The sequence below is a fragment of the Mirounga angustirostris genome, unplaced genomic scaffold (assembly GCF_029215605.1).
Source record: "Mirounga angustirostris isolate CCGP_5_RB_7025 unplaced genomic scaffold, mMirAng1.0.hap1 SCAF_9, whole genome shotgun sequence".
NCBI lineage: Eukaryota > Metazoa > Chordata > Mammalia > Carnivora > Phocidae > Mirounga > Mirounga angustirostris.
The window spans coordinates 4904307-4923413 of NW_026991717.1; the positions used below are offsets into that span (position 1 = coordinate 4904307).

A 19107-nucleotide genomic window follows, 5' to 3' on the forward strand; every position below is an offset into this window, starting at 1 on the left:
TTATAGGTCTGTAATCATGTAATAGATACTGAAAGTGACGTTCAGAAGCCTCATAGCAACTTCACAGAGGAATTGTACGTTTGCTGAACGTAGACTTCTGCTCACATCTCCAAATTAGGTCATTCATGTAGTCATGTTGGCTGAAAAATCCTCATCAGCGGACCACCCCACCAGGACTTAATTTAACATAATAAATATATCTTATATGTTGATCGCTATTACACTAAGTACAGGAGGGCACAGAATCTAGATTTCAAGAAACCTAATGTATAAAAACAGGCGATCACAGTGAAATTTTTGAGATTAATAAAAATGGCTTCTTAGATTCTTCAGTCGGCCTTCAGTTGAAAATAAATCCTGTCATCTTGGGGACAACACAATATTACAGTGTGTTCTGTGTTAAAATATATGACAATATAAATCGTAATTTGTGCAATCCTATTCTGGTATCATTTTCACTTTCCACTATACTAAGAGCCCAGAAAAATGCCGTTGGCCAGGCCCCCTAAGGACGCCTGAGAAGCCTGCTAAAGATCCTTTGCCCTTCCCTCCTATCAAGGTCATCTTCCTGGGAGCCACGCCCTGTCTCGGGAGGGACTTCCCTTCCCAGCCAACCCTCTTCTCGAAGCCAGATGCCAATGCTTTAGCTCATCAGAATTTGGTTCACTGCTGTTCCCCTGCTCATAAGGTGTTTCAGACTGAACTGCATCCTCCCCAATTTATGTTGAAGCCCTTACCTCCAAGGCGATGGTATTTGGAGATGGGGCCTCCGGGTGTAAGCAGGGTCACATGAGGTCAGGAGGGTTCCCGTAGTGGGATGAGTGCCCTTGCAAGAAGAAACACCGGAGAGCTTGCTGTCTCCCTCTCTCTCTGCAGTGTGAGGCCATCTGCATGCTAGCAAGAGAGACATCACTAGAAACTGATCGTGCCGGCACCCTGATCTTGAGCTTCCAGCCTCCAAAACTATGACAGAATTGATTTCTGTTGCTCAAGCCACCCAGGCTGTGGTATTTTGTGATGGCAGCCCGAGCTAATAAAACGTGCTCCATGGATATTCCTTGACTGAATCAGCGAGCAGTGCATAATCCTGGAGCGGACAGATCACGGGCACGGGCCTCATTCCTTGCAAAGATCCCTCTCTGCTTCAACGTCCTTCATTTCTAGAGTCTTTTCCAAAAACCCCAGCCCTTCCAAGGCCAGGGACATAAAATCAATGGCAGTTTGGGTTCTTAGTGTCTATTTCTTAGCACAGGGGCAGCAAATAGTTCTCCCCCGAAAAGGCAGCCTGAATCCCTTGGCAGTGGGGTCCTCCAGCACCACACTGATGGGGATTCTGGAGGCCCTTCTGGATTCAGTGTGGGGAGTGCTGTGATCGATTAGCAATGTCTGTCACGGCTGTGGAAGGGGCAAGTGGAGGGGTCTGTGCCAATCTTGACTTAGAGCTGCGCCTGGGATGCAGTTAAGCACGGGCTTCCGGCACCAGCAGATGTCTGCAGGCCTCCCCTCAAAGGGCTCCCGACGTCTGCAGGTGCCCAGTGAGGAGGACGGAGCACGGGGGTGGAGGGAAGGTCCGATGACTGAGGAGCCCTCCCTCCTGTGCCCGCCCCCGCGATCAGAGCAGTGCTGAGCTGAGAGCACGTCCTCTCTCTGCCTTGGCCCAGGGCGGGCTACAACTGGGAAGCCGGAGGTGACACAGGTGAGTGATGGAGCGGCGGCCCGGCGGCCCCAGGCACAGGTGCATCGCAGGTCACTCCGCCAAAGCCGCTGGGGAGTGGGAAGTCGGCAGGAGGAGCACAGGCAAGAGAGAGAGGGACAGGGCCTGCTGGGTGACGGGGATGCCAGGAACGAAGGCGCAGAGGCACGTAAAACACCTCAGAAGCCTGGACCCCTGGAGCAGCAAGCGTGGGCTGGGGAGAAATGCCGAGGGGGGGAGGTCAGGGCAAGTCACCCAACCGAGTTCCTCTGATGCCGGCAGCCCAGCTGAGAGATTCAACGCCGCTTGTGAGGCTAAGACGGCCTGGGTTCAAATCTCACCTCTTCCTCTTCCTAGCTGTGTTGCTTTGTGCAAGTTACTTAACTTCTCTGGGCCTCTGATTCCTCAACCAGGGATAATAATAGAACCTGACTTCATAAGGTTGTTGTCAGGGTTGAGAGTTAGAATGTATGAAGCACCCAGAACAGTGCCTGGCAGACAGTGCTATGTAAACTTTGTGTTACAATTATGTAAAGCAGTTTAGAACATTAACCACTATTTCCTGAATTGTGTTCCGTGGGGTCCTCAACTAAGAGATGCTCCCATCCCAAAGGTTCTTATGGTCGAAAAAATTTGGAGAATGTCTCCTGTCATATCTGGATCAAGATTTGGCGAGTCCATAGTAAAACAAAAACAAACCCAAAAGCAAAACCCGTGTACCTTTATTTAGCCCGGTATTTTCCAAGCCTGGTGGATCACGGAACCTTCTGAACACCTCGTGGGACAGTGTTCCACGGGACACCAGTTTGGGAACACTACGGGCAAAGGCTGCAGGGGAGCCTCTGAAAGTAGAGGAAGGGTCTGGCCCAGGTAAGCCACGGCAAGATTCCAGTGCCAGAGGAGGAGGAGGGAGGGAGGGAGGCGGCTACAAAGCCCAGCGTGAGGGACCCCATAACTGAAGGGAAGGGTGCACGTGAGAGACCCACGGTGGGGAGACAAAGGGGACCAGAGTGCTGTTTGGATGCGGAGGGGAGAGAAAAGGAGGCAGAGGTGACCCTGAGAATTCACATTTCGGGAGGGAGCAGGAAGGGGTCGAGGATTGGGGGGCATCCCTCACTTCCACACCACCCACTCTCTGCCCGCTCGCCCCATCAACTCCTCCCCAACCGCGTGACCGAGGTGAGTCTCAGCCCCGTGGCTTCCCCCCCAGGAGGGAAGGGTGAGAGAGAGAAGGGTGGGGACAGCCACTTCGTGGGGACGAGCAGCCCCCAGGAGGCCGAAGACGTGCTGCCCCCGCTACGCACAGATCGTGTGGTTGTAAAACCGACAGCAGACGTCCAGGGCCCCTCGGCTGACCTCTGGGCTGGGCCTAAAAGAAGCAAAGGCTGCGGTCTGGGCTCCGGGCCTGGCTCTGTGGGCCTCTGAGGGGTGTGCGACCCTGGGAAAGCTGCTCCATGCCTCTGGCCCACCCCTCCTCCCCGTCTGGTCTCCAAGCCCCACATCGGCCACGGCCGTGACGTTTCTACCCCTCGCGCCAGAACCAGAGGCACCCCCAAGGCACTTGGGCCCTCTGCACCCCGTCACTGCAGGGCCCCCAGCCCCCCAGCGGCCCGGGCCTCACCTCTGGAAGGCCCAGCGGCAACACTGGTATACCTCGAAGCTTCTGCTGCCCACGGTTGCGTTCAGGAGGGCCGTGCAGTCGACCGCGGCCCCCCGGGGCACATAGAGGATCCCTGTGCAGGGAAGGCAGCTGGTGGGCAGGGTCTGCGTCCCCCAACTCCCCACCCCTGCTGGAACTTCCAGAGGGGCCAGAGCCCCGGTGTCCGGCCCTGGATGGGGCTAGAAAATCAGGACTCTGCCAGGCCGGCACTCACCGGCCACGCAGGCATTCACCAGCGACACACAGGTCCCCGTGCAGAGCGCCCGGAGAACTATCTGGGAGAAGTCGCTCTTCCGCTGGGGGGCCATGGAGGCTGCGAGGAGACCGGGGTGCTGAGCGCAGGAGGCCCTCTGCCCTTCTGCCCGTACTCTGCACCTCTGGGATGCCTCTGCCTACTCCCCTTCCCCTTCTGGGCAGATGGAGGGACAGATGTTGTCCTCCTGCGCGCTCCCTGAGTTCGGGAGTCCTCCTTGGCCTGACTTGGGCCCCCAGGTAACGCCCCACACCTGCCACCCTCAGAGGCGGATGTAGGAAAAGAAGGTGAGTTTGCCATCAGGCAGACCTGGGATCAAATACAGGCTCAGCCACTAACTAGCTGAGCGACTGGGACCATCACTTCCCTTCTCCAAGACTCAGTTTCCTTCTCTGTAAAATGGGATGGTTACACCACCAGGCAGGGGGTCTGTGAGGAGCGGCTCAGAACCGTGCAGGGCCCTCCTCCTTCGTCGCCAGGGCCACCTGTCCACCGTGGGTATGGGAACCGACCGGCCTCAGGGGACAGGTCAGCACGCACCTTCCCTCCCTCCCCAGACTCCTGAGCGGGGTGCTAACCCCTGGGCCGCCCCCCCCCCCCCCCCCCCCCCCCCGGCCCCGCAGCAGAGAAGTCCTAGGGCTGGGAGGAACCTCCGCGGCCATCTTGCTCAGGCCCTGCCCTGGACATACGGGAGGACGGAGGCCTAAGGATCCCAGGAAGTTGTTTCAGAGCCAGGCCCCCAACCGCCCAGGGTGCTGGGGAGGCCCCCAGGACTCACTCAGGCCTCCCAGCATGATCCCAATGGAACTGAAGTTGGCAAATCCACAGAGGGCAAATGTCGTGAGGATTTCTGCTCTGACCTGAAAAGACAGAATATGAGTGAGGAGGGGCTTCCCTTGCATGGGGCGGGGCACCCCCATACCACCCTGGCTCCCCAGCCCTAGTTGCGTCCACTTCCGGTGTGTTTTGGCCTTTAAAGCCCTCAGTGCTTGACCCCACCCTCACCCCAGGCCTCGCACAATGGCCTCTAGGTCAGTTCAGGCCGCACCACCTGAGAAACAGCCCCCTGCCTGTGGCCTTCCGTCCCCTTATCTTAATTGCCACCCTTTCCCAGTCTGATTCAGGCTTGTTATGCCCTCTGGCGTTGGCCTTCCTAAACTCTGTTCCCCGGGGGGCACTTGGTGAATGGCCCTTCCCAGCACTATAGCCTGGAGTTTGTTTTCCTGCAGGGGCTCTCAGGCTGCAAGAGGACTGAGGACAGCCTCCTGAAGACAGTGAGGAACTGGGAGCCCAGCCAGCGGGGCTCCACACGTGTCCCCACCTATGACCAGATTGAGCAAGTCAATAGCCTCTTTACATTTCAGCGTCTCCATCTGCAGGATGGGAATAATAGCACCTGCCTGAAGGCTGCTGTAAGGGTCACACCGTAGGGAAAGTTCCAGGTATTTAAGCAAAATAATTCCCCTTCCCTTCCCAATTATACAGTTGTTTAATTTCCGAGAAAGAGGTGTTAAGAGCCAAATGGAACAATTTGGAATAAAAAAAAAAAAAAAAAAGGCTTAGATCATACCTCACACCATATAAAAAAAATCAATTCTAGAGCATTGAAGCAGATAAATACTGATATTTTAAACAGCAAATAACAGAAAATATAGGCAAATAATAATTATACTTACAAGGTAGCATTATTACTCTCATTTTGGAGAGGAGCAAACGGAGGCTCAGAGAGGTTAAGTAACTGAGGAACTGGTTCACACAGCCAGAAGGTGGCCGTGTAAGAATTGGAATTCAGTTCTGCCTGACTGCAAAACTCAAGCTTTTAAATATTTCACCATATTGTCTCAGGAATTTAATACCTATCAGATTTCTGGAATGGAGATAACTTTCTAAGTTTAGAAATAATAGAAGAAATCACAAAGGAAAAGATTTGGTGTAAAATCGGTTAAAAGAAAAATCCCCAAATACAAGATGAAGAAGAAAAAAGACTAGGAAATATATATGTATAAAATATAATAGAAAATGGGTAATGTCCTTATAACATAAAGAGTTTACACAAATGGATGGAAAAATATTAAGGCTCCTGCATCCGGCTTGCTCACCTACCATCACCCTCTCTCTACAGCAGCTCAAGGAATCTTAAAATGTAAAATGTCAAATCTTCAGGAACTTTCTACTGCTCCTCAGCCAGTCTCTTCTACAATTACCACCTGCTCTAACTGTGCTTCTCTCCTTTTGTTTCTCCAAACAAGTGCTGTTCAACCTCAGGGCCTTTGCACCTGCCTTTTCTTTGTCTGGAATGCTCTTCCCAGCTTCACCTGGCCCCTTCTCCTCCCTCCAGGTCTTGGCCTAAATGCTACACCTCGGGGAGCATTTTCTGACTAGTCCAGCCAAGGAAGACCCTTCTGTTTCCTCTTCTTGTTTCCTTTGTAGAACTTCATTCAGATCGTGGTTTACTTTTTATTCCTTCACTTCCTTGTGCTTTTCACTAGGCCTACATTCCATGACATCAGGGACCGTGTCTGTCTACTTCCCCTTTTAATTTGTGGTGCCTCGCAGAGTGCCTGGCACCCTGGGGGTCTCAACCAATACTTACTAAAGGAACAAAGTAAAAAAAGATCCTAAAGGAGCATCCCATCCATTATCTCTAGAGGAGAGACAGACAGGGGCTGAGGACAAGGACAGGGAAATCTGTGCTTTTGATCTCACACAATTTATTATTTTTAACTGAAGGCTACATTCCCTTACAATTTAAAACATAATTTAAGAAGAAAAAATATTTCCCCTTCAAAGTGCCTAGTAACCCAAGAGATGCAAATTAAAACAATGAGCTATTTTGCCTGTTACAGTAAGCACAACTTTTTTTAAGGAGGTTGCTCAGTGCCGCTTAGTGTGTAGAAAAGAGCCCTCACAGGCCAGCTGGGGGACGTTTCCGTCGCTACCACCCTTTGGGAAAGTCACTGGGAGCAACCGCACGAGGATTCATGCCATGTGATTCAGTCATCCCACATCTGGGAAAGCTCCGGAGGAAATGATCCGAGAGGAGGGAAAGGTTCTGTGCACAAAGCTGTTCATTTCAGCACTGTGTAAAATAGCCAAACGAGGCAATGAACCCAGGGGGGCCCCACAGCAAGGAATTGGTTAAATATGTCAGGATGCATACATCAAAAATGTTTCTGTCATAACAGCTGGTGTGGGGAAAGCTGGCTCCACTACAGGATGGATGCTGTAATGACAACCAGGTAAACTCTCCCTTGAAAAAAGAATAGGAGAAAATGCATAAAACAACACTAGCTATAATTTTAGGATGGCGAGGTGACAGGTAATGGTTTTATTCTCAGTGATGCTACATAGAGCTTTTATTTGTTTAGAAACATTCATTTTATAGAGCTTTTAGAGTTTTGGTTTTTTTTTTTTTTTTTAAATTTTTACTTATTTCTTTGACAGAGAGAGAGATAGCAAGGGCAGGAACACAAGCAGGGGGAGTGGAAGAGGGAGAAGCAGGCTTCCCGCCGAGCAGGGAGCCCGATGCGGGGCTCGATCCCAGGACCCTGGGATCATGACCTGAGCTGAAGGCAGACGCTTAACGACTGAGCCACCCAGGTGCCCCTAGAGTTTTTGTTTTTGTTTTTGTTTTTGTTTTAAAGATTTTATTTATTTATTCATGAGAGACAGAGAGAGAGAGAGAGAGAGGCAGAGGGAGAAGCAGGCTCCCAAGGAGCAGGGAGCCTGATGCGGAACTCGATCCCAGGACTCTGGGATCATGACCTGAGCCGAAGGCAGACGCTTAACCATCTGAACCACCCAGGCACCCCTAGAGTTTTTGTTTTTTTACGAGAGAGAGAATGAGAGAGAGCCTGTGCTCATGCAGGGGTGGGGAGGAGCAGAGGGAGAGGGAGAGAGCATCCCAAGCAGACTCCCTGCCAAGCGCGGAGTCCAACACGGGGCTCTATCTCACGACCCTGAGATCATCACCCGAGCAGAAATCAAGAGGCGGATGCTTAACCGACCGAGCCACCCGGGCACCTCTAGAGTTTTTAGTAATAGATTTTCACAGAAAAAGCCATCAGGGGAACCGAATCCAATGTGCTGGCTGTGAATGTGGCGGGGCCTCCCTATCTCGCTCCCTCTGCTCACTGGACGCTCACATATGTCCCTCTGGGCGCAGCCGTGGCACGAATCACACTACTTTCCAGTAGGAGAGGCGAGGCTCTGTGGCCGTCCCAAAGCCACACAGGATGGTGGCCCATCTACGGCAAGATCGCAGGTGTCCCCAAAGAGGCTCTTTCCTTGCAGCTCAGCCTCCTAAGAGGCTTCGGGAAGGAGGGAGTGAAACCCGAGGCCATCTTGTCGCTCGGGGCAGTAGGATTGGGAGGCTGGGCGCCATCTCCGTGTGTCCCCTGCCTGTCCAGGAGCTGGGACAGCACCTACCAGGGGGCCCAGGAGTGGTGGCATGACACCCCTGCCACAGGGAGGGGACCGGGACACTCACGGAGATCCACTGCTTCTTGGTGCCGACCCACTCCTCAGCTCCCGCAAGGCGGTGACTCTTGTACTGGGAGAGCTCCTGATAGGCCACGAACTCGTTCAGGAACAGCTTGGTCCCCAGGAGCTCCGCCACCACCGGGCAGTCCTCCCAGGCCACCCCCATTAAGAAGGCCACAGGCCGCAGGGCGTAGGAGCAGATGAGCTGAGGCACAAGGCAAGGGCAGCTGCTGGGACCAGGACCAGGGCTGGCCGCGGATCTGCTGGGTGTCCACCCACTGCCGCCCAGCCCCCGGCCCCGGGCCGCCCCTCGCGGGCCAAGTGGGCAGCCCAACGGTACCTGGAAGCTGAGCTCCTGGGCACCCACCATGGCTCCCAGCCAGGAGAGGGCCGCGTTGACGAAGGCCAGCAACGCCAGGAAAGCAATCAGGTTGGCTCCGATGTTCCCCACCAGCTTCACGGAGGCAGTGGCCCCATTGCTGGCTGCTTCTAAGAGGTTCTGGGCGTCTCTGTTTTGGGACCAAGGACCACCATGATTGGCCTGTCCCCACCAACAGTGGGGCTCCGCATCCTGTAGGCTCAGAGTGGAAGCTTGGACAAAGTATTTTGGCGCTGAGGGTCCTTGTTTTGTTTCCGAGACCCAGGGGGAGAAAGGGGCTGGTCCGAGCGCCAGGATAAGGCCCGGCACGGTGCTGTGTCCACGTGTGGGAGCCACCGGCCACACGTGGCTTCCGAGCACTTGGGAGGAGCTGGCCAGCACCGAGGTGCTGAGATTCAGAGATTCGGGACCAAAACAAAAGAACGTGAAATAGCTCATTAATAATGTTTTATACTGATTACATGTTGAAAGGACAATATTTTGGACATACTAGATTTAAAAATTTGTTAATAAAATCACCTGTTTCTTTTGACTTTGTAAAAACCACAACTATTAGAAAACTTAAAATTCTAGATGTGGCCCACACTCTGTTTCTACAGGGGGTGCAGCTCTGGACCTGCGCACTGTACCCCAAGCTCGCTGGAGCCTTCTCAACACCAAAGCCAGTGTTACATGGTGCTTGTTCGGCTAGAGCAAGAGGTGTTGGCAGGTGAGGTGATCAGGGGTGGTGCTGAGTCACTATGTGACTGCTAGCTGCTGCGGGAGCGCAAGGCCCCAGGAACAGGTGGCCTGGGGCCTTCTCAGGACCCTCCCCAGCACACGCGCAACAGGCCGCTGTCCCATGTGACCTGCCGGGCCTTTCCCTCTGGTCGGAGCCTGGAAATTAAGACGCGAAGCCCCGCGAAGCCCCGCGAAGCCACAAGCCGGGGCAGTGAAGGAGGAGAGGGCCTGGGGTTGGGCAGAGAGAACCAGACGCCTGCCTCGGCCTATGCTCCTGCCCCCTCCCCCCACCGCCCTCCCCCTCCCCTCCCCTCCCCTCCCACCCCTCACCCTCTGCTCCCCCCAGACCCCCTGCTCCCTGCAACCTCCCTCCCCTCCTCCCCCAGCCCCACCTCTCTTCCCACCTCCCTCCCCTCCCCTCTCTTCCCCCAGACCCCCTCCCGCTACCCCCCCAGCATTCCTCCCCTCTCCCCTCCCCCGCCCCCTCCCCCCTGCGCCCCCCTACCTCCCACCCCCCCAGGCTACCCTCCCGCTGTGCTCACCCTCCAGTCAGTTTCACCCCTTCTGCGCCCTTAAACTTGGACTCCTCCACCTCCGGGTAGACCAGCTTGGTCAGGGCCAAGGCACAAGGGGCGGCCATCACGGAGGCGGCAATCAGGGAGGCGGCATCGATCTGCAGGAATGGGAGTGAGGCTTACCCGGAGACAGAGGGAGACAGGGAAGTGTCGGGGTCAGGAGTGCAGCCCAGGGCAGCAGGGGGCATGGGTGCTCTGCCTCATTGGGTGTGTCCTCGTGGTCAGTATTGCTGTTGTCGTTGGTGACAGTAATGATACCTTTTCTGGGTAAAGGGTCACAGGCTGGTTGCACAGAACGTCCTCTTTCCCTGTAGTACTTGGGTCAGTGAGACCCAGCAAGTGGTGTTAGCCCACGGCACGGTGCGGACAAGGAAACTGAGGCCCCCCAAGGTTAAATGGGACCTGCCCAAAATGAAGTCAGAGAAGGAATTAGAACCTTCATGTCTTTTGGCTCCAAGTTCAGAGTCCTTCCTTCCCTCCTGGGCTGTCTTCCTTTGGCCAGTCATCTGAGGGCTGGTCCACCACCGGCTGAAGGGTTTGTGATGGTTTCACAGCGCACAGAACAAGAGCTGTGATGGATCCAAGCAGTTACCTCAGTTGACCTCATAATATAGGAATGTCCTTCCTCTATAGGATTCCCGCCTTGAATACTTACTGTGTCAGGGAGCTCACCGTTTCAAGGTGGCCCATCGCATCCACTGCAGTGGTCAGGGAGCCCTTAGGAAATCTGCCACCAAAACAGCCACCCTTTGGCCCTGAGTCTCTCTACAGGAGCCACGCTACCGAATTCCTTCCCAGCAGTATGGCAGAGCAACCTGGGCCCCAGGGATTCATCCTTCCTGAATTATTATCCTTACTATGGCCTCAAACCCTTTGCTTCCCTGTTTGTTTGTTTTTTTTTTAAGGTTTTATCTATTTATTTGAGAGAGAGAGCATGAGCAGAGGGATAAGAAGAAACAGATTCCCTGCTGAGCAGGGAGCCCAATGAAGGGCTCAATCCCAGGACCCCAAGATCATGAGCTGACCCAAAGGCAGACACTTAACCAACTGAGTCATCCAGGCACCCCTGCTTCCCTGTCTTCTGCCCCAGAGGTGGATGGGATATTTTTCCAACACTGTATTATTTACCAAGTGGAAAAATTAGAACCAACCCAAACATCTAACAACAAGGGAACGGCTAAGCGTTGTCAAGCTGCCATGGGGGGCTCCATCTGAGGTCATGATCGGAGCTGACGCCAAGAGTCGGACACTTAACCGACTGAGCCACCCCGGCGCCCTTCCTTCTTCTTTTAAGCCCCCTTTGTTTCTTTTCAGTTGGGAGTAGAAATCCCTTAACATGAGTATCAGCACCAACGCCCACCTCCTGCACACCCTATCCTAGGCCCTCGGTGTGCAGGCCCTGCTCCTTGCCGGAAGAAACCAGAATCTGGATGTTCCGGGCTGGGCTTTGGGATGTCACCTGCCTCTGTGGAGCTGCCCAGATCCCATGGGGACATTCCCCTCCATCAGCCAGGACCCTCCCCCTTGCCCCACTTTGGAGGTCATCTCACCCTTGCCAACTTGAGCAGGGTACACATCCTGTCCGTGTCACATTCCTGGACACTGTCGGAGTGCGCCAAGCCTGACCAGAGCCTCAAGGGCTCCAGCTGGTCATTACAGCTTGGAAAGGGGTGAGTTCTGCCCAGACTGGCCTCGCTGGGGCACGGGGCCAGTCCTCCCCACTGCCAGCGACTCCTCAGGCTGTGACACCCCCAGTCCTGCCTGCAGGCGCCCCGTCAAGAACACCTTCTGCCCCAGCATCCCAGGGCCTACTTCTGCTCAAAGCTTTCCTCTCTCTACCCAAAGGGGGTCCCATGTGGAGAGGGATAGAGGGTATGCACCCTCCATCAAAAATAACTTTACTGGGGCACCTGGGTGGCTCGGTTAAGCATCTGCCTTCGGCTCAGGTCCTGATGCCAGGGTCCTGGGATAGAGCCCTGCATCAGGGCTGAGCAGGGAGCTTCTCCCTCTCCTTCTCCCCCTGCTTGTGCGCGCTCTCTCTCTGTCAAATAAATAAATAAAATCTTAAAAAAAAAAAAAAAAAAACTTTACTGAGAAAGGAAAAAAAATCCACACAACTACAAAGCATAAAAGGGGCCAATTTCAGAAGGATGGATTTCTGACTCTAATATGTCAGAGAAAGAAATACCACTTTTTCAACACTGTTCTGTTTTCTATTATTGCATTTAACTCTTAAACTGCTGTGAGGTGGGCAGAAATTCTGCCCATTTTACAGATGTGGAAACTAAGTGGTAGACTGTCAGCCCTGCTCAGAACCTCATAGACCCTATCCTAGGGGCCCCCACTCTTGCACGATTGAGGAGCATCAGTGACTGATCCCCTCAACATGACCCTTCCCAGCCTGTGTTCACAGCTCCCCTCAGAGGGGCCCCTGAGCCAAAGGAGTGGGGAGAGAGACCAGTTTCTGGGGTTAGTGGAGAGGGCTGGGGCCTGCTTTAGAGTTTTGGGGAACTACGGTGAAAAGGGAAATGTATAGGGACGCCTGGGTGGCTCAGTCGGTTAAGAGTCTGCCTTCAGCTCAGGTCATGATCCCAGGGTCCTGGGATCGAGCCCCACATCTGGCTCCCTGCTCTGCGGGAAGCCTGCTTCTCCCTCTCCCTCTCCCCCTGCTTGTGTTCCTTCTCTCACTATCTCTCTCTGTCAAATAAATAAATAAAATCTTTAAAAAAAAAAAAAAGAAGAAGAAGAGTCTGCCTTCGGCTCAGGTCCTGATCCCAGGGTCCTGGGATCAAGCCCCACATCAGGCTCCCTGCTCAGCAGGGAGTCTGCTTCTCTCTCTACCTGTGCTCCCCCTGCTTGTGTTCTCTCTCTCTCACAAATAAATAAATAAAAACTCTTAAAAAGGGGCGCCTGGGTGGCTCAGTTGGTTAAGTGACTGCCTTCGGCTCAGGTCATGATCCTGGAGTCCCGGGATCGAGTCCCGCATCGGGCTCCCTGCTCGGCAGGGAGCCTGCTTCTGCCTCTGACCCTCCCCCCTCTCATATGCTCTCTTTCTCTCATTCTCTCTGTCTCAAATAAATAAAAATTAAAAAAAAAAACTATTAAAAAAAAGAAAAGAAAAGAAAATGGAGATCACAATGAAAGAATTCAGTCAAGGGAGCCCTGGGACCTCAGAGCAGGGGAGGAGGTCTAGACCAGTGCCGTCCAATACAAATATAATGAGAACCATGTCTGTGATTTTAAATTCTCTAGTAGCCAATTAAAAAAGTAGAGAGAAACAGGTGAAATTATTTTCGGTAATGCATTTTACTTAACCCAACATATCCAAAACATTATCTTTCCATTCATGTAATCAATATAAAACTTATTCATAAAATATATCCATTTTTGTCCGTACGAGGTCTCAAGGCGCATCTCATTTCAGACCAGCCACATTTCAGGGGCTCAGTAGCCTCGTGTGGCTAGTGGTCAGTGCATCAGATGGCACAGGGGTAGAAAGATCCGATAGGAGAGCAGGGCAAAGAGAGCCCGTTGAGCAACAAAGAGAAAGGAGGAGTGTGCAGTGACCTTTCTGGAATTCAGGGGCTGAGGGCAGAGTCAAAGACACAGTGAGGAGCTGCCCGGGGAGGGGGGGCAGGGAATGAAGAGGGGAGAGGGTGGGAAGGCGCAGCTGTGGGAGAAGGCCCTGGGGCTGCTGCAGTGGCAGCCAAGTGCCAGGTGGGGGCAGACGAGAGCTTCTCGGATTCCAGACTAAAGGCCCATCCAGAGCAGGGAGGGAAGGAGGGAAGGAAGGTCTGTGGGGTGCTTTTCACCTGGGCCAGCTATGGGGATTGGGGCTTCGTACCAGAGCCTGTGCGTGGAGCTTTGGCGGCCTCTGCACATTCTGTTGAGCTAAAGGGAAGTGGGCACCCAGGTCCCTTCAGTGGGAGGCCCGACTGCCTGGGGCTGGGCCTGGACTCTGGCCTGAGACAAGAAGGAAAGGAAGCTGAGTGGCAAGGCAGATTGTGGAATAGGGAGAGTTCTCCCGGTATTTTAATCTTAAGTAATGGCAGCAAGGCTCACGCAGTGGGAATACCCTTCTTTTAACTGACCGTGGAAACCAGAGCAATATCAAGACATGTAAAAGCCCTAAGTCCCAACAAACGGCGGCACCCCCCCCCCCGCCCCCCAATACACTGCCATGAAAAAAGTTTCAGGAACAAAGTTGTGAGTTTCCATTTCTGAAACATCAAATTCCTTCCAAAATCCGTTCGGGGTGGTGGGCTCTCTCTAGGCCTTGGTGAACCAGATGATCTCTAAAATTCTCGTCCGGAGGGTGCCAAGCCCAGAAGATCAAAACGCCAGAGCACAAGGGGCCTTTTGGGAAAGTCACACAGCATCTGCTCTGCCCGGGGAGTTCTTCAGGCAGCTGAGCTTACCAGTGTGGCCCATGTGCCCCAAGGGCCGGTTGGCTCATCCCCATGCCCACTCCCAAGAACAGAGATGGGAAAGACAGGTGGAATTCAGGACCAGGGGAGGGGACAGGGTGGGTTATTCTAGCATCCCCACCGCACCCCCGCCACACACACACACTCTTGAGACCCTGCAGGCAGCGAAAGGCAGGCCACACTCTCCATCCACACCAGGAGGCCCACCTCACTCTAGGGGCTGAGCGACAGGGTGATATGGGTGACATTTAGGTTGTTGCTCGCTCTTTCTTTCCTTTTTTTTTGTGTGTGTTATTACAAATAACGTTGGAATTTGGCATTTTTTGACCACTTATGAAAATATTTCCGTATCATAATATTCCTAACTGGATCAAAGGGAAAGAGTTGTTTTTTTTTAAGATTTTATTTATTTATTTGAAAGAGAGCGAGAGCGAGCTTGAGAGAGAGCAGGATGGAGGGGCAGAGGGAGAGGGATAGAGAGACAGGGAGAAGCAGGCTCCCTGCCAAGCAGGGAGCCCGATCTCTGGACCCTGGGATCATGATCTGAGCTGAAGGCAGACGCTTAACTGACTGAGCCACCAGGCGCCTGGGAAAGAGTATTTAAACTGACTGACAGATGTTCTCTCAAAAGGTGACAGCAAATTACACTCCTGTCAAAAGCGCCCAATAGCTCTGCCATTTAGAGGCATGTAAATGGACGCCTGGGTGGCTCAGTTGGTTAAGTGTCTGCGTTCAGCTCAGGTCCTGATCTCAGGGGTCTGGGATCGAGCCCCAAGCCCCTGTCAGGCTCCCTGCTCAGTGGGGAGTCTGCTTCTCCCTCTCCCTCTGTCTGCCGCTGCCCCTGCTTGTGCTCTCTCTCTCTCTCTCTGGCAAATAAATAAAGTATTTTTTTAAAAATAGAAGCATGTAAAATATTGCACGTCTTCTAGAAGAAACAGAAGTTACTATTGTTTTAATTTCTTTGACTATCAGTGAGCTGGAATATCTTTTTATGATTTATGAACTATTTTAACCTGATCAATCATTTAAACTTTTTAAAAATTGTGACTTTCACCATATAGACATTTTTCATTTTTATGAGTAGCTCTGTCAACCTTTTCCTTTTTACTTCTGGATTTCATGTCATGCTCAGATTTTGCAAGAAAACGGCAAACTGCCGAAAACCAAGGGTAGAATTACTTCATTTTTAGTAAAAAAAGAAAGCGAGTATGTGTGTATTCAGGTATATATACTTAAATGACGACACAGACAGATCTGGAATGATGAATTTTAAGTCAATGGTCCTCAAATTGAGCACCAGAGTCATCTGGAAGGCTTGTTATAATCCAGGATATGGGCCCCATCGCCAGCATTTCTGATTCAGCGGGTCTGCGGGGGGGGGGTGGGGGGGGGGGAGGCAAGAATTTGCATTTCTAACAAGCTCTCAGTCAAGAGAACTGCTGTTCTAAACTTCTAATCTAGTAAAAGCAGTTCCCTTGAGAAGTGGGTTTGAAGAAGTTCTTTTTTTTTTTTTTTTTTTTTTTTTTACTTTCCTCGCTTCTGCAAGAAGCAAGAATTTCTTTGATAGTTAAGAAAAACATTAAGATCTTTAAAGATTTGCACGTGGAAGCACAAAGAAGTACAGAGTGTTTAACAAATGCAGAGCGCTATTACCAGGCACTTTGTAGGGGACACATGGGAAGATTCATCTCTGCTTGCCACGCAGGACCGGGATTGGTGTAAGGGCTTGAGTCACACCATTGGAATTTGACCTAGAAATGCATTGCGCTCAAAAGCTGCATAAGCAATAATTTAGGAGCAGAGGAAGGACTTGTGCCCAGCAAGGGTGTGGGGAAGAGGAGGGCAGGGGGAGAAGGACAGATCTCCAGGGACAGCCCAGGTGAGGGACTGTGCGTATGAGTCTTAGAGTGAGACAGATGTGGGCTCGAATCCTGGCTGGGGCATCTCGCCTATTCTCTGAGCCTCAACTTCCTCATCTGTAAAATGGGAATGTCGAGATACCTAGCACTTTGCCTGGTACAGGAGAGGTGCTCAGCAGGTGGAACACTGGGAACTCTTGCCCCCCGTTTCCACGTGAGAAGCCCGAACGGTCCCGCCCACCTGGCCCGCCTTCCCAGCGCAGCCCACGTCGGAAGACTCTAGGTTGCTCCGGCCACGAGCTGTGTGCAGCTCCCACCAAAGGAGGGTTTCAGGTTCTGGAGGTTTTCAGCAAGCACAGGGAGAGCTCGACATACCCCAAAGGAGATGTAGGCGCCCAGCAGGCTGCCAGCAATGGTAGCAAAGCCTCCGGTCATGACGGCGTGGATTTCGGACAGAGTCATGTCGGCCAGGTAGGGCCGGATCAGCAGAGGAGCCTCCGTCTGCAAACAGGAAAGATGTCAGACAGCCAGGGTGTCCCCCCTTCCCCCGGGAGTGGGCACAAGTCGCAGAGGGTCCCGGGGATCCCAGGGGCAGAGTCAGCAAGGCAGGGTCGGGACCGTAGTCTGTACTTGGCTGGGCCTCCCTGAACCTTGGCATTGGCCTGGCTCTAGGCAAGGACCCCCAGCCCTTCCTCTTGGCCTGATGATGCTCCCCTGGGTCAAGTGCCCACTAGGTCCTGGCACCTCACATTCATCACTCATGACCTTCGGAGACAGAAGTGGTCATCCCCCTTTTCCAGGAGAGCAAACAGAGAATCAGAGAGGTTCAGAGAATTACCTGTGTTCATGCAAAGGGCCAGAAGTGGATGGAACTCCAGGCCTGAGCTTTTAATGAAGCCATAGGGGTTGCCAGAAAGCTAGGAGATGGGCATTCGGTGGCGTGTTTACTCCAGGGCATCTGGGCAAGCCTGGAGCCATTCATTTATTCATTTAATGAACAGTTATTGAGCACCTCCTATGTTCCAGACTCTTCTATAGAATAGGGATTGGGGGTAAACAAGATAGAACCCCTGACCGCACAGAGTTTTTATCCTGGGAGCAGTGGAAGAGGGTGGGTTATGGGAAGAAATGGATAACCAGCAAGGAACCAAGTAGAGAAACAGTGTCTCGTAGACGGTGCTAAAGCTATGGAGATATGTGCTTGGTGAATGCCTGGTGGTTGCGGGGTGTTTAGAATTAACAAGCAAGCGCTGTCCGAGGAGGTGACATTGGAGCTGAGACCACAGGGGCCATCGGTTGGATTTGGTGGCACAGCATTGCAGGCAAGGTGAACAGCAAGGGCCCTGGGGCAGATTTGAGCTCAGCAGTTTTGAGGACCCGTGAGCAGGCCAGTGTGCCTGTGGCAGAGGGGGTGGGGGTGGGGCGCTGGAGCTGGAGCTGGAGCTGGAGGAGGAGGGGCAGGTGGGCCGGGGGCTGCCAGGAGCGAGGGAAGCCGAGGAGGGAAGGAAGACTCCTGGAGTTTTGTCTGATCAACTTCGTGGAAGACGCTACAGGAAGTACCCTTTCCTGAGAAGAGAAAGACTTGGAAGCGTGCAGATGTGTCGAGGAGGGAATCGGGGTTAACCCGCTTGGACTTGGTGTGGTGAATCTGAGATGCCCTTTAGGTACCCAAGTGGAAGGTCAAGGGGCAGTTGGGTGGGTCACGCTGGAGCTAGGGTCTGGGGTGACACTTGAAGTGGTTAAGCCATGGGGCTGGTGCAACCCCCCAGGGACAGAGTGTGGCCAGAGAAGAGGACCCGGGCCGCCAGCATCAGGGCTGAGATGATGCTGCTGATCCTCAGAGGCTCCCCATCCCCTTCCCTTGGGGGAAGCGAGGCAAAGACCCAGGGGTCTAGGTCAATGTGCCCACCAACTGGTCCCAAGGCAGTTCACTTGGGGAGCTCTTCACATCACCCAAATCCCATTCACCTAAAATTTGTATTTTCTCAGCAAAAACCATGGAGCACATTTGCCACATTTCATTTAAAGACGTGTTTTCGTATTTCAGTATTTCTTTCTCTTTTGCTTCATTTTAAACATCTGAAGGGATTTGAGACAATTTATCTAAGAGCACATCTGTCTTCATTGGCTTAAAAAAAAACCCTTTGAAATCAACCCAGTGGTCCTATCGCCAAAAAGATGAAAATATGCTCCAGTTTCCTAAACTGTCCAGTGAAATATGGTTTTCTGTGGCAAATAGGACTTTTGGTGACCCCAATGTTGTTCCGATGGGCTAGGTCCCTGGAACGGGCTCCGGGGTCTCACCCCCAGGAGGACCGGGCCTTCTGAAAGGGGCTCAGGGCCGACATGGCCCTTTAGAGTCACATTTACTTTGGAAAATATATTTCAGAAAGAAGGAGGGGAAAAAAGAAGACAAAATGATGTCATGTAAGGAACACTGCCCAGGAAAGGGAACAGGTGGATTCTAAGTCCTGACTTATATTGTGGGGTCGTGGCAAGCTGTTCCCACCTCGAGCCTGTTTCTACAGGAAGGGAGAAAGGTGGACGCCACCTGTAGGATTTGTGAGTCTCTAAGCGGATGAAGACCTCCATGGCCAAGAGCAGTAAGTAGGAGGTGCCAGACAGAGGCCATCCTCCCTGGCATGACTCAGGCAAAGAGTGCACCCCCAAACAGAGCATCTCCGGGGCAGCGGCCTTTGGTGACCCTGGGAGAAGGTCCAAGTGTCTCTTCCGCTGACTGAATCAGAGCTCTGAGGACTCAGGACCGCCCCCCGCCCCGCCGGGAATGCTGCTGCTGAGCATGAGGGCAGGGGCTGCAGTACCCACCTGGCTCACAAAGATGTTTCCAGCCACACTCAGGGTCTCAGTGGCCATGGTGCCCATGGTGGCCTGCATCAGCCAACTGATCTAGGAGGCAGAGAGCTCTTTGTGGGCAGGCAGACCCCAGAGTCGGAGAGAGTCAGGGGCAGGGTGGAAGCACCTGGTAAGTCTTCCTTCCAACTTCCAGCCCAGCATAGGAAACCCTCACCTACATTTCTCCTTTCACACCTCCATTCATG

General features: G+C 52.9%; 1 protein-coding gene across 6 annotated transcripts in view; it reads right to left on the reverse strand.

The window, feature by feature from the left end:
- Window positions 1–765: 765 nt before the first annotated feature.
- Window positions 766–19107, reverse strand: part of SLC28A1 (solute carrier family 28 member 1) — a 64482-nt gene continuing 46140 nt past the window's right edge. For 4 of the 6 annotated variants that reach the window (XM_064569836.1, XM_064569835.1, XM_064569833.1 and 1 more), the window contains 10 exons: window positions 18875–18955; window positions 16424–16549; window positions 9730–9860; window positions 8429–8597; window positions 8096–8293; window positions 4385–4466; window positions 3568–3666; window positions 3315–3426; window positions 2414–3062; window positions 766–894 (listed from right to left, as the gene is read on the reverse strand). In XM_064569836.1, the coding sequence (XP_064425906.1) occupies window positions 2990–3062; window positions 3315–3426; window positions 3568–3666; window positions 4385–4466; window positions 8096–8293; window positions 8429–8597; window positions 9730–9860; window positions 16424–16549; window positions 18875–18955 (1071 nt within the window). In that variant the 3' untranslated portion in view covers window positions 766–894; window positions 2414–2989. The other 2 variants (XM_064569838.1, XM_054513282.2) reach the window with 2 other exon arrangements.